Source organism: Mastigoproctus giganteus, chromosome 10 (genome assembly GCF_048544385.1).
Source record: "Mastigoproctus giganteus isolate SK-2022 chromosome 10, ASM4854438v1, whole genome shotgun sequence".
NCBI lineage: Eukaryota > Metazoa > Arthropoda > Arachnida > Uropygi > Thelyphonidae > Mastigoproctus > Mastigoproctus giganteus.
The window spans coordinates 154670826-154685643 of record NC_143584.1 but is presented as its reverse complement, the minus strand read 5'-3'; the positions used below and the strand labels follow the sequence as shown (position 1 = coordinate 154685643).

Genomic DNA, 14818 nt, shown 5'->3' with positions numbered 1-14818 from the left:
AATTCAAATCTTTGCCACGTGGTGTAGAGAGAACAGCGATTCTACTAACTGTGATAACCGCGAGGACAAAGTGTCCAATAAGAACTTACTAGTATGTTGCTGTGTAATTTTGTGAAAAATTATACTTACGTTTTCATTGCTAGATGTGGCTTCAATAGGGGAGGAAATTAATGTTCGCTGCAGACTACGAACGCCCGATAAAGGGGTTAAGCTATGAAGTATGAAAGTCAGCATTTGTTAATACTTTTCGAATACTGTGAACCAGGGATTCAGGAAAGACACAAACTATTATTAATACGAGGACGATAGGTGCATGGCATCGGATTTTACGGAACAGATGCAACACGCAAACCAACACCACAGCACATCAAAGCGCCGACTTTTCTAGTGCAAAACCCACCATAATTAATCCCTAGAACGTGGGAAAGTTGTCTTATGAAGTGATGAATTATACACGATTTTCAACCTGATGGTCATGTGTGGATCTAGCGGTTGCTCGGAGAGTGTTAATCATCAGAGTGTGTTGTCTCAACTGTGAAGTTTGGTGGAAGTGCTTTCATCATCTAGAGTTGTTTCTTGTGCTTTGGGATTGTACCACTGCCCTCGTGGGTAGCACAGTTGGCAGGATCGCCGTCCTCCCCCCACTGGGTGAAAAAGACCTGAGTTCGATTCTGTCCATGACGGGAGGAATTTTTATGGGTATTTTTCACGGCGTGGCTGAGTTAGTCGGTCTCAGGAGAGGGTAGCATGGTTTTCTCCCGAAAACTCGGATTTTTCGTCCAGAAAACAGAAAATCTACCTCAGAATACACGTAATTTAGAGACAATATACACGGAGCAACACGGCCTTAGTTGCCGATACTCCTAAAATCCAACAACAACAACTTGGACTACTGGTTATCGTGCAGGCAACAATGAATGTCGTGAAGTACATTGGCATTCTAGATACTTTCACTGTTCCTACACTGTGGCAGTAGAACATGGGGAAGGGGACGTTTTCTGTTTCGGCATGATAATGAACCGCGTCATACTGCACAGTCAGTAGTGACTTCATCTGAAGACATGGGCATGCAAAAACTGAACTGGCCTACCCAGAGCACTACTCTTAACTTCGCTGAGTACCTTTCGGATGAAATGGAAGGTCGGTTTCAGACCAGGCCAACATGCCCACAGTCACTATATAAACAGATCGTTGCATTAAAGGACGCAAAAAAATGCCGTCTTCCTATTATCAAAAATCGGTCTATCCCGACAAGGATGCATGTGTAATTAAGGTCAAAGTCGTGCCTATACATTATTAAATACTGTATAAAGAGTTCTTTGAAACACGCAGGTGTCCGGTTACCTTTGGCAATGTGGTATATATGCAATACCAACTTAAATATGCCAAATAAATAAAACTAACATATGTTAATGTATGATAAAAAAAAAAAAATACGTTAATATGTTTTTGTGGGTTGAACTTCTCGTAAGCTCCTTTATTTTATAATAATAATAAATAAATATAAATTATTAATTAATTTATATTTATTTATTATTATTATTGTACACATAAACCATAACGCCAATGTTAAGATTTTTACACTTCTCATAAGAAAATGACGCAAAGAGCGTACAGAGTTTTTTTGGATGGGAGGATATTTTTATGATACGTTTAATACGAAATATAAATAGCATTTCATCAAATCTTATAGTCGTAGATTTAAATTTCCAGTTGACCACGCTTTATGAGCTTAGAAATTAAAGTGAGACCAAATCCAAAAGTGATTTTCATCTAAATTATTCAATTTATGTGTATAATTTTTTTAATCAGAACTCACGCAGCTGTAAAGGTGTGACAATAAGCATGCAACTGGAATACTGCCTAAAGCATCTTGCTAACTAGGTGATAACGCGTCACGTGCTTATTAAAGATGTCACGTGAAGACCAAGAATCTGAGCCCGCCAATGAACCCCTGAAACGTCACTTAGTTCCCCACAGCTAAAACGGACTGTAATGGAAATAATTTAGCATTTGTGACACTTTTACTGCCGCTCAGCATATTTCTCTCCAAGCGAATAACATCTCCTATGGCAGAAATTTTAGTGCGCTACTTTCGTCTTTATTTGACATTTGTTTTATAATTGGAACCACTATTAACAAATGCTTACCTTCATACTGAAGACCTTAACCCCTTTATTAGGCGCTCGGAATCTGCAGCGAACATTAATTTTCCCCCCACATTGATTTCGTCATTTATTCTCCTTTCATTACTGAAAATACAAACCAAGAATCGAAAATGTTTACTGAAATTAAAGAGCATGGAATTATTAAACACGATAATACAAAACATCACAATTTATGAAGGATACAGAATAAGGAGACTTACGTGTCAAAAAATCTCACGGCAATTGTTTCATTAGTGAAGTGTTTCAGTTCATATTTAAATCTGAATAATGCTCTCAGATTTTCCATTAGAGATCTGTTACTTGATGAGCAAGAAACTGAGGATTAAATCAATTATTCACTGGATCATATGTGATAAAATTTTAGCCGTTCATGTTACTTTCGGTAGTGATTCAATATGTTTATTCTGTTTTAAAACAACCCTTTTACAAAAACTCATATTTTTCACGTGTTCTGACATCAACCCTGTGTGCAGTGGATTCTGCCAGATAGTTCTGTCGTCACGAATATATTCTGTGCTCGTCCAAGTCCATTGGCTAACTCACCAAAAGTTACACCTCTGATTCTATGACGTCAGAAACGCAACTAGACTCGTACTAGATGCCTCAGTTACCTTCATTCAAATGGGACGTCAGTTACCTGTTAACTATGATTCAAGAAAGCAGGTTATGTGTGTAGGCCAACGGCCCCTGTTTTACCTGTATTGCTCTGTTGGATTTTACTTGAACGTTATTCATTCTTAGTATTGTTTTAACGTGCGTTTAACGGTCGAAGATGACGTTTACGTGGGATTGTGTGGATCGTGCCGTCTCGTGGTTGTTTTTACAAATGGGCCAACTTATAGCGAGACAACCCGGTTATTTTATCATAGTTCCGTTATTACTTGCAGGATTGCTTGGATCGGGATTACAAAGGATACGTTATGAAGATGATCCAGAATATTTGTTCACTCCCACCAACGGACGCTCAAAAATTGAACGGAATATTGTAGAAACCATATTTCCGATGAACTCTTCCAGCAATTTCGATCTGAGCAGAATAACACGACCCGGTCACTTTGGTCGGGTAATTGCCATTGCGAAAGATGGTGGGACAGTATTAAGGACAGAAGTGTTTAGTGAAATTGAAGAGCTGGACATGATAATCCAAAATATCACTATTTACGAAGAAGATAGAATCTGGAAGTATGGAGACCTATGTGCGAAACAAGTTCATGGCAATTGTTTCACTAATGACGTGTTTGAGTTTAAATCTCCGATTGCAGACATAGAGGAAGGGAACTATACAATTAAGTATCCTTTAATGGATTACGGAGGCAAAGTTCACTTCCTTGGAGGGGCACTGGGAGGGGTTTCACTAACAAAAGATGATACAGTGCAGGAATGTAAAGCCATTAATTTAATGTATTACTTAGATTGGAATACTCCCAGGTCTGAAAATATGGCAAGCCACTGGGAAGGGGAGTTCCTAGACACAATAGCTTCTCTAGAATTTGAGCATATATCACTGTCCATGTTTGTATCCTCGACGTTGAAAGAAGAACTAGAAAAGAATACTCAAAGTGTGGTCCCCTTTTTAAGTTTGACTTTGGTTATAATGTTAGTGTTTTCTATTATCACCTGTATGATGGCTGATTGGGTTACAAGTAAGCCCTGGTTGGGGGTTATTGGCTGTATCTCGTCCATTATGGGAGTTGCCGCCGCCTTTGGTTTAGTTATATATTTCGGCTTGGAGTTCATTGGCATCAACCTGGCCGCCCCGTTCCTCATGCTTGGTAAGTAAAACTTAATTTTGACCACTTCCTCTATTCATTTCATATATATTGAAAGAAAATAGTAAAAGAGAATACTTGCGTATTTTGCTTCATTGGTTGTTCGAATCTCAAAAGATAGGTAAATAAAACTCTATTAAAGTAATCTAATTGGCAGCCAGATGAAAACAGCTGGCACTACTAAAACCACATCACTTGTATCTATCACTTGCTCGCCATGGTTCACAATGAATAGTAACTTTTTTTTTTTTTTGTACCTTTACTTAATATTAATGGGAGACAAACTCCTCCTTGAATGATTAAGCTATATGGCTGATTACGATGAATAGGAATAATCTTATGTACAATTAAAACATGAGACGTCAGATATTGACACTCCTCATTACTTCTGTTAATTGAGAACCTGCATAACTCAACAAACAAAGGATTAAAAGGTATATTCCCCACCCCTAATTTTTTCTAGTAAGTAAATCTTCCTTACTCCACCTTTTTTCATATTGGTTTCGAAAACTTTCGACCTCAGTCTTCTCTAATACGAAGGAACATGTCTACAAAAATAAGTTTTTAGATGCATTGGTTAAAAATAAAGGTAATTCGCATTACAGGAAAGAGTGGATCGAATAGGTGTATGCAGTTATCCCATCAATTACCCGTCCCCCTACTTCAACTTTCTGAGGAAAGTGTCTCCATGTTAGTATATAAATCATCACGTTGCCTAAAGATGGTTACAACAGGTGAAAACACAGTACAAAGAATTTCGGAGAAATAAAAAAACAGCATAAGTGTTGGCACAATGAGAAAAAAGTAGTAATACAAGTCATATACGAACAATGACTCGATAACTTAAAAAGCAGATCAAGAGTGTCCACGCGGAAGGGAATTGTTAACCCATTTCCTACTGACGGAATGGATTATGCACAGCATTGGCAAAATATACTATAAAAATAACTTGTTTTCATTCTTTAAACCTTCAACAATAGTTTATGTAATAAAAGCGTATATGAAAATGTGCTTTAAAGAGCCCTCCCTCTTAAAAGTCAACGGCAATCCCTTCCCCTTATTCTAAGAATTTTATCCCCTCCTCCCCAATCACTGGAATTTCTAGGACACTTCACCTAGATATTGCACCTTAGTGTACAACGTAAAGAAGTGCACTTTACCTGGTAAATAAGTGCTTAGAATATATCGGTTGACGTAATGCTAAATCCCGAAGGCTGGAGTCACTTGGAATCTGAATCAAATAAAAGATAAAATTAAAATCTTGTATTTGATTCAGATTTATCTTATTTCATTTTTAGTGCATATCCACAAAAAATGAAATGTACCGCAACAGTTGGGAGATAGGAAAATGCAAACTAATTGTGGCTATTGTTTAGAATTTTCCTGCCTCGTATCAGTACTTTGATAAAGAATCTGTACTAAATTATTCTCAATTAGCAACATTAAACCGAAAATATTCATTCATTAAACCAGAATAAACGAGATCCATATAACGATCTACGGAAAAGTCAACCACTTTTAATTAAAAAAATATATTAATATCAATTTGCATTCGAAACCTAAACCGTACAAATACAAAGTTAAAATCGAAAGGATAAATGGGATATCGGTTTACAATGGATTCATGCAAATTTTCTTAAAAATTAACTTGCAAGAAATAAGTTTTTCAAATATTGATGAAAAGATAATTCACCTCATTTACTCCCTCACTTAAAGTACGTAATTATTAAATACGAAAGTAACGATGGTGCAAGGCGTTTGGAAAGTAACACTTAAAATAAGCAATTAGCCCAAGATAAACTAATTTATTTTTTCCCTATTCAGCATAGGGATCAAGTGTTGTTTTGATATCTTACAATCAACTATATATATATATCATTCGTAAAAATATTTGGCTCAACTCCAAAACATGGGTACACCGCGTTGCGGGAGTGGCTGAATCGGGTCGGATTCAAGCAAAAGAAATGTGGGTTTTTTTTTTAAATAGCCTTTCATTTTTGGCTAGTGAAAAAAGATTACATTATGTTAGTTTACGCCACTAATTCAGGACGGATTCAAGTAAAAGAAGCCACGCCCGCAAAGTGGTACCCATGCTCTGAAATATAACCAAATATTTTGGTATTTTTTGAAATTAATCGTTATAACATTATTTTTTCTTTCGGATGCAGTACCGTACTGTAGAGGCATCAGAAGTGGAAGAACGAGTTTCATGTTAGACTAGAGGGGAGTAGCGAACCTACCATACCGCCATTGCTGGGAGAAGAAGGGTCAGGGAGCTTGGACGGTTGATTTGGAGTGGTTATTTAACAGCACAGGGAGGCAGAATTAGTAGTTTCGCTACTAGATATGGCCCTGATTATCACCAAAAGGGCGAGATAAAACTTACAGCTGTGAATTGATCCACTTCTCCCATATTCTGGAATTTTTATCTTACTAGTCCCACGATGTGAGAACTGTCGCGCATCGCAATTAGAAGCATGTAAAGTGTACCGCAGTAGTTCCATCGGTTACCAATTTCTTAACCGCCTCCCCCCCCCCCCAACCATACCTAGTTAAAGCTAAGGTTGTGTAAATTTGTGTAAAAAAAAGTGTATATCCCAAAGTACATATCTTGAAAATCGCTTAAGCGTGTGACTTAACTTAATCCTCCAGAAAATTCTGCTTTCATAAGAGATACTTTTGAATAAAATAAAACATCTCGTGAAATAAAACCAAAACGGCAAGATAATTACGAGGAAAATAATTGCCAACTACGTGCGGTGTCAAGTTTAAAACGTACAAAATTTGTATTGTCGTAACCAGACTATTCCTGCAGTATGAAAAATGCTTATCGATCCCGTGAGGCAAACATATGTAAACGATTATGCATTAAAGGCATATCTGATGCATGGGAACAATTAAATGCATAACTTAAAATTTGAAAAATAAATGTCAACAGTTATCTTTTATTCCTCCGCTACCAGTACGTCAAAGACAGCACTGCATATCAAGATCAGTAGTTAAATTAGATTATTACATACTTTAGAATGCTCTTCTTGCCCATATGAAGTTCGGCAAAGGATCAATCTTCGTTTGCCAAAAATTGATCTTCGGCAAAGATATTTAAACAAAGCAAAAGACCACTGAGGCAACAGAACCTAGCAGCGATAATTTAGCACGTTTCATTTCTCGAATTTAAAAATGGAAAAAGCTAACCTCTTAGCTGGCACTATATATAGATATTTATGTAGGCTTTATTGTTTATAATGTATGGATGAGATTTATAACTTTAATATAAGCAAGTGAAGCTCTCAATCTGACTATAGTTAAATACCGTATAGCTAAGGTGGGGATTTTCATTTATAAAGTGTAATAACTTTCCTTAGAACGTCGGCAGAACAGTTGTGAAATATTGAGAATACGGAAAGTTATGAAGGTATACCGTATTTGATTAACCCTTTAGATCTTCGTAAATGTGTCTAAAAATTTGGAAAATTCCAAAGCAATATGAATTGCTGCTTAATTTTTGCATTCTTTTTCTGTATTCTGCTATCGATCTTATTACATTCGATAACCTGATTATTTAAGTCATTTATCACAATATAATACGCCGACCGGGCTAGCCGGGTGGGTAAAGTACCTGCCTGGCAACCCACAGGTCGCGGCTTCGAATCCCGCCTCGGGCTTGGACCAGAGTAGTGCAAAAACCTTGGGAGGTGCATTATAGCCACAGAAGCCAACTAAAAAAAAAAAAAAAAAAAAAACACAATACATTTTACTAATTCTGTTTTAGGGTTGTAAATAGGCTCGAGCATTTCACTGCTAATTTCATTTACTGATTGCATATTTATGTGCAGCTGAATATTAATGATTTTCATTGTAATGTATACCAGTAAATAGTGAGTAGAGATGTCAACTTAAAACTCAGTTATTAAATGTCTTAACGAAAGTTGGTTTTTTTTTTTTTTTAAGGGAGATCCTAATTCCGCAAATGGCCAAATTTAAATATGAAGGACATTGATTAGACAGACGGAAAAGAAATCCATAATCGTTATGAACACTTCACCGAGCGAAAAATAAGAATGTTTAGGAACGGCGCGCATGGGTGCTGTTATTGTTTATGACGTATCGTTCAGGTCTAGCGCGTTCTTTAGGGTGAAATGGCATGCCTGGGTTGGGGTACATCCTGGAATTCTATTTTTGGTTTTTTCTAGATCCTGAAGTAGTACTATAATTTCGTGAGACAATCGTTCTAAATGCTCATCCCACCCTCTGGTCGTTAACCTTCCAATTAATCATTCTTCACGAGTAGGAAATCGCCATAGTAACCGCATAACTTACAATCCATTCAGTACTTCTAGTTTCATAACTTGAGGTAAAAACTGCAGTATTAAGAGATCGCAAGGAAGTATCTTAGATTATTTTGATCTAATGAGATCCTTGCAGATATATTATTGTAAATATTCGAGAACTATTTACAGTAAGTTTCGTAATGCATCAGTAATTTTTCAAACTGAAATCATTCCATTTTGGTACTGCTGTTCATATTTTCGAGCATGAAATCGGAAAGGTGTATGGCGGAGGGGGGGAGAACTGACCTATTGACTCTCAAGGAAAATTCACTCGTATCTCAGAATTATTAATTTTAACTTCACCCATCTCCCGTAAGAAAATTCTTGGCGACGTACCCTGTTCCCAAATGCACACCAAAACTCCTTTTCATACTGAACTGTCCAAAAGCAAGCGGCACTCGGATTATTCTTACCATGAAATAGGACATTCTTTTACTGTGTTGTAAACACTTTTCACCTGATGTGCCTTTTACACAATATACACAGAATTTCTACATAAAAGGCTGGTCAGTATACAAATAACTGTCACTCGAAGGTCCTCGAGTTTTAGACACAGCTAATTCATGTTTTTGGCGATGCTATCGGTAGAAAACAATATTGGCAACTTAAGTTGCTTCCTGGATAACAGTTAATTTCATTGTAGTAAGGATGGCGATGATGACGAATGTGAGTGAACGAGTCCCTTAGGTGTATAAGGCCTTGAATGGGTTGAGCACGTTGAATTCTGATGGGATCCTTCCACTTGTTCAGATTACGAACCTAAGGTGGCATAAATTCAAATTAAGAAAGGACAATGTAGAATAGATGTGCGGAAATTTGCCTTTAGCCAGTGGGTGATTAATTGCTGGAACAAACTTCCATCTGTCGTTGTGGAAGTTGATAGGTTGAATAAATTTAAGGAGGAACTGGACAGGCATTTGGAGGGAGTGGTGTGATTCCCTCCCCCTTTGGTTGATGCTGCATAAGCTCATACACTTGCTTTCTTGCCTCACATGCCACTACTACTTGATGAACCACTGATCCAGAAGTAACGTTCCAACAAAATTCGAATATAGTTCAAATACTTTCTTTTTTTTTTTATGGCCTCTGTCGGGAACTTAGGCAACCCTGGCAGAGGCCAGCCAGAGTATAATGGGCAGCCTGGCTCACCTCCCAGTGGTTGTAGCGGGTAACGTAGGGGGCCCCGCAGCCAAGAGACAGAACAAAGCACAATGCTACATAAACCAGAACTTATACTTTTTCTGGTTGTGCAGTAGTTCTGCATTCCATCAGAGTTTATACTGCGCAAATGTGGGAAACCACCGGTGGCACCTGACCCTAAATACAATGCCACTATGGTTCAAATACTTATCAGGCAGGATTGATTGAAGAAATTACTTATTCCGCAATGTGGCAGCCAGAACACTAAATCGAGATCAAAATATACATAAAAGTAACCTTATAAAATCTAGTAAAAAATGACTACCATTAACTAATTACAATCTACAGAAATTAGTCCAACGTCAAGAAACATGTCTTCTCGAACTTCAAATTATACGCGGTACTACAGTATTAAATGATTTAATACGTTTCGTGTTTGGGGGTCACAGAGAGAGAGAGAGCGAGCGAGCGAGCGCTGGGATTTGAGCAGTATTATTTGAGGAAAAGCATGCAACCGAATAGGAGCCAGTATTTGGCGAAAAATTTTCCTCAAATAATACTGGTTTCTATTCTGCTTCAAAAGATAATCTACACATACATTCTTCTGTATACGTCTCATATTTGAACCGTTACTAACACAACACTTAATTTCTTGGAACATGTCCTAATATATGAAGTTAATTCTGCATCATTCCAAGTCTCCTTTCTCTCTTACGCTTGAAAGAAATTGTGCCTTACATAATACGCATTAAGTAATTTTACCGAAGAAAAGCGGTAAACAGTTGAATGAACAAATGACTTAGCAGCTTCCATTGAGGAGAGTCTGAGATCTGCCAAAGTCTTGTACAGAGCGTGAGATTCAAAAATTATAAGAGGGCGCTTGTAAATGCATTCAGACAGAATGAAAAAGCCTATTTTCATTCATACGAATGTTTTCTAGTTGCGTTTAAATAGTCTTGTAACTCATATTACATGGGGAAAATGTTCCTGGTATCGCAAACAACTTGGGATTATTTCACACAACTACCGGAACGGGTATCTTGTACTAAACTGGGAGAGAGCTGTTGCCCGAGGTATGCGAGGACACTAAACCTAGTGAACCACTACTTCAGATGTTCAGTAAAGGGAAGCCAAGCAGTGACGTCATGTCATTGGTAAAGTAGTCACGGCACAAACCGGAAGAAACAAAACACCATTCCACAGGCTGAATACACACTAAGGAGCCAGTCTCCTGCCAACCAAGGAGACTGTGCCACGGGCACAATCTCAAATAACCGATACCGATAGCTTGTACCATGTAACTAGTTCGCATCAACTGTTAACTGACAGCTTCAGGGGTTTCAAACGATGGCAACTCATTACAATTTATTTAATGAATATTAATGAGAAGCTGTGAATTACTCGCCATGCTTAAATACATCTTTCATGATTTAAGACAGATGTGTAACAAGTGCAGTATGTCTAAAACCACACCTTAACAGATGAATAAAATTAACAGAAATCTATTAACGCGTGACGCAGAAGGAAAAATTTCTTAACTGCTGGACCATTTTTCTATAGTGCATTACAGGATACGTACATAATGTTTGACATAATAAAGGATAAATTCTTCGAAGAAATTATTCATAAGATTATACACAATACAATTCTATACTGACACTGTCAGACCTTTATATCGACAAAAAGGTAATAATCACGGGTCCGGCTTGTTAGTTAGGATCACAGAATTGAGGGGACTGCACCCCCGCATAAAACGGCAACATACACTTCTATAGTGATTATATAATATCGGTGTTTAGATACACCATAGACACTCTTTAAAAAAAAAAAAAACTACAAAGTAGTTGCTGTGGGCATCATTTGCTCTTTCTCATATTGTGCTCTGCCTTCACGACGAGTTGCCATGATACTGCACTACCTCAAATAAGTAACGCTTCACTAATAGAGAAGACTGTTGTTACTTATTCTCAGTGAGTACCACCACCCAGACATGTTTTTTTTTAAGAGTGTCTATGGTGTATCTAAACACCGATGTTATATAGATACTAAACTCTTAAAGTATTATGCCATGTGCATTTAAATATTAACTTCTACAGTGATGTACGTGTGTTATCTGTAGGAAATATGTTCGCAGACTGAAAAAATCCCGGAATAACTCACGGGGGAAACATTGCCTCCGGCTGAGTTAACTACTGCCTCGATTGAAGTGGGCCCTCGATATTCCTCTAATCTTCGACAGCAATCAAACCCAGACTTTTCCAAACCAGCAGCAGACAGCTTAAGCATCCTGCCGGCTAGGCTGCCATGGAGGACGACAAAAAAAGATGATACCCAAGTAACAGAATGAACAATTAAGATTATGCAACATGAGTCAAGTAGAGAGCAAATTCGAAAGATGATAGGATATTAATGTTAAAATGGCGGCTTATATGAATAGAACTAAGGAGCTCTGTAAACAACTGGGATAGTATTTCAAAGTAATATGAAAAACGCATTAACAGTTAAGCTGAAAGTTTCCTAATTTGATTACTAAAATTAAATGAGATAAGATCAGGTTATCTCAAAATAGTTGAATGGGTAAGACTAATTGAAGGAAATGACCTGCTTTTAATCAGACCCCACAGTTTGATGGCACGTACAATTAAAGTATGGCAATATAGAGTTGTGAAGCTGAAACTTGAGGGGAAGATGTACTGAATCGGTTATCAATCTGAGTTAATTATATACAGCATCATGTCGAATTATCTAGCCGTACCATCAATGAGGTAATCGAACTGGAGAATAAAATTCTGTTTTGCTGTAATATAAAAAAATGAAGTGTTTCTTTACAAGACTACAGCACGAGCAGTTATGCAAAATCCTTTTAAGCACTTCCTCTACACATCGTAGTAAAATACAATCGCTAGAAGATTACTTTAAATTTTTCAGATTATTAACAAAGTCGATTTTGATCTCGAAAGGGTATTAAAAATAAACTGATGAAAAGAGATCCAATCAGAAATCCCAGTCAAGACACTGAATCCATAATGGAGTCAAACGTTTCGTAGTAATTTCTTACTACTTCTTCAGCGACAGCTGTCTTCTTTGGCAATATCGCTGTCACAAAAGATCACTTAGGTCACAAGAACTTAAGTTCAGTTCTTATGACCTAAGGGATCGTTTTGACGGCTGTCACTGAACAAGTGATAAGAAAATACCACGAAATGTAACTCCATTATGTACATATTTCCAAATCGGAAATAAACATTAAACCAATGTAGGTTTGAATACTTTATTTTCAAATAACAGTTTACTTATGCGCCATGCCGCTCAAGGAATATCTAACACAGAATCCATTTCTTGTCAACTGCAACACTTCAAGACACTGATTAATTTATACAGGGTGTTTCAATAAAGTTAAACATTTCCCATTCTGGACGGTTACGGAGCTATGGCTGTTTGAATTTTAAAGAGGCTATCGAGTTTTCAATGATAAAAAATATGTCTGCTTGTTTACTTTATTTTTTTTAATTCAAACATTTCCACAACCGTTCAGAATCGGACACATTGATTGTATAATCAATGATATTGTATATCAATGTGTAAGCTAGCGGTACCCAAACTGTGCGCCGCGGGATATTTTAAATTTTCGATGGAAACACAGGGATACTCGACATCTGTCGAACACCGCGCGAACTACTAGCTCTAAGTAATTCAGTTTCAACATTACTTATTAAGTTATTTGGACCTAACTACTTAATAAACGGAACTGTCAGATATTTCTTTTGGCCTAGGGGCATACCCGGCCCAAGATATTTTGGTGCCCCAAGCGCGGAGCTTTTTGGGCGCCCTTGCCAGTAAAATTTTCTCGCGAGCCACGACAAAGGGGTTATGAGGCACTTTTATTCACAAAAAATTAAACAGTTTTACAGAAATGGAATAAATGATTTTTTTTACATGGGGGGGGGGGCACAAATGTTTTAGTGAAATCATAAAAAAGTAAAAAGTAGTGTAATACCATTTTGAAAAAAATATTTAAATAACCAGATGAATACAGAATTAAGAGAACGAATCAAATCCAAAGGTTTTCAGTTAGGCGGTTATATATTCTTCTTTATTCTTAATATAGTTTATTAATTAATATACTAACTTAATATAGTTATTTTAAAGTTACGTTAACGTTTTGAAGTTCGATTAACAAGGGGCAAACGTTCGCTTAACCTCGCCTTAACTTAGGGGTGGATGAGTGGTTGAATAAATGATTATTTACCTTATTATACATAATTTTATAACAATTTTACTAAAAATACACGCGAATGTAAAAGAGCGAATATATTTACAGGAAATTTAATATGAAGTTTACATAAATTTTCATACACTTACATTGATGTAAATCTTCAAATTTGTGTTAATTTTTATGTAAATATTAATTTAAAAGGCTTGATATAACCATTTTCTAATAGACGGAATAGGAAGATTAAATATCACAAATGATAATTAGTTTTGCAAAAATTGAAATATTTACATTAAATTCAATGTAAATAAAGTCACATGTTTACAAGAATTTCTGTTTTCGAACTTTTAGAGAGGCAAAATCACGAAGTAGGTCTTCAAATTTAATCTCTTTAAGTAGCGTTAGGCCCGGTTAGTAATTGGGAGGGAGGGTGACCAGTTGGGAATACCTGGTATAATTGAAATTTTGCTTTTTCCTTTTGTTAACCCGTGGAAATTATTCTTCCGATTTTCACGTTAAATTTTGTTAATTGGTAAGCTATTAAAGTGTAAATTGTGCTTTATATCGTTACATGTCCTGTGGATAATATTCCTCCTATTTTCGCTTATTACAATCGCCGTTAATAAAATAAAATAAAATTCAATTCGTAAACGTGAACAATGACCGGCGCTTACTACATATCGTATAGTGAACGGTATTTTGCTATGAGTGTCCATTGTACAGTGAAGCAGTCATAAAGCGGGGGTCCAGTGTAGTAAGCGTTGCAGCGGAGATTGGGGGGGGGGGGAGACCACTAGTGCCTTTTGACACCAAACACTAGTGAGCGTTGTAAAGAGTATAGCTCACGTACACGTGCAATGCATCCGTGGATTGACAAAAATCACCAAGAAAATGCGACAAAATGATTCATCCCCATTGTACGACCCAGTACCAGTCACCAGCGACGCATGACCCAATCAGTGCCCCTACTGATTGCGTCATGCTATGTTTTTCGTCATTCTCGACCGTATTTAATAAAAAAATTGACGGAAAAGAATTTTTAATTCAACATGGCAAAGACTAATAGTGAGAATTGTAAGGCGTATAGAGCATGTATACTTTTCAGTGCGGCCACCTCCATTGAGTACAAAGGAGAGATTAAGCTATTTCGACATCGGAAGAAATTACAACATGGAGTCGAACAAAGAAGCCAGAGAA

General features: G+C 37.0%; 1 protein-coding gene across 1 annotated transcript in view; it reads left to right on the top strand.

Moving 5' to 3' along the window:
- Positions 1-2813: 2813 nt before the first annotated feature.
- Positions 2814-14818, top strand: part of LOC150079396 (patched domain-containing protein 3-like) — a 123590-nt gene continuing 111585 nt past the window's right edge. The window contains exon 1 of the mRNA XM_090384086.1: positions 2814-3940. Coding sequence (XP_090240212.1) covers positions 2941-3940 — 1000 coding nt within the window. The 5' untranslated portion in view covers positions 2814-2940. The remainder of the gene's footprint in view (positions 3941-14818) is intronic.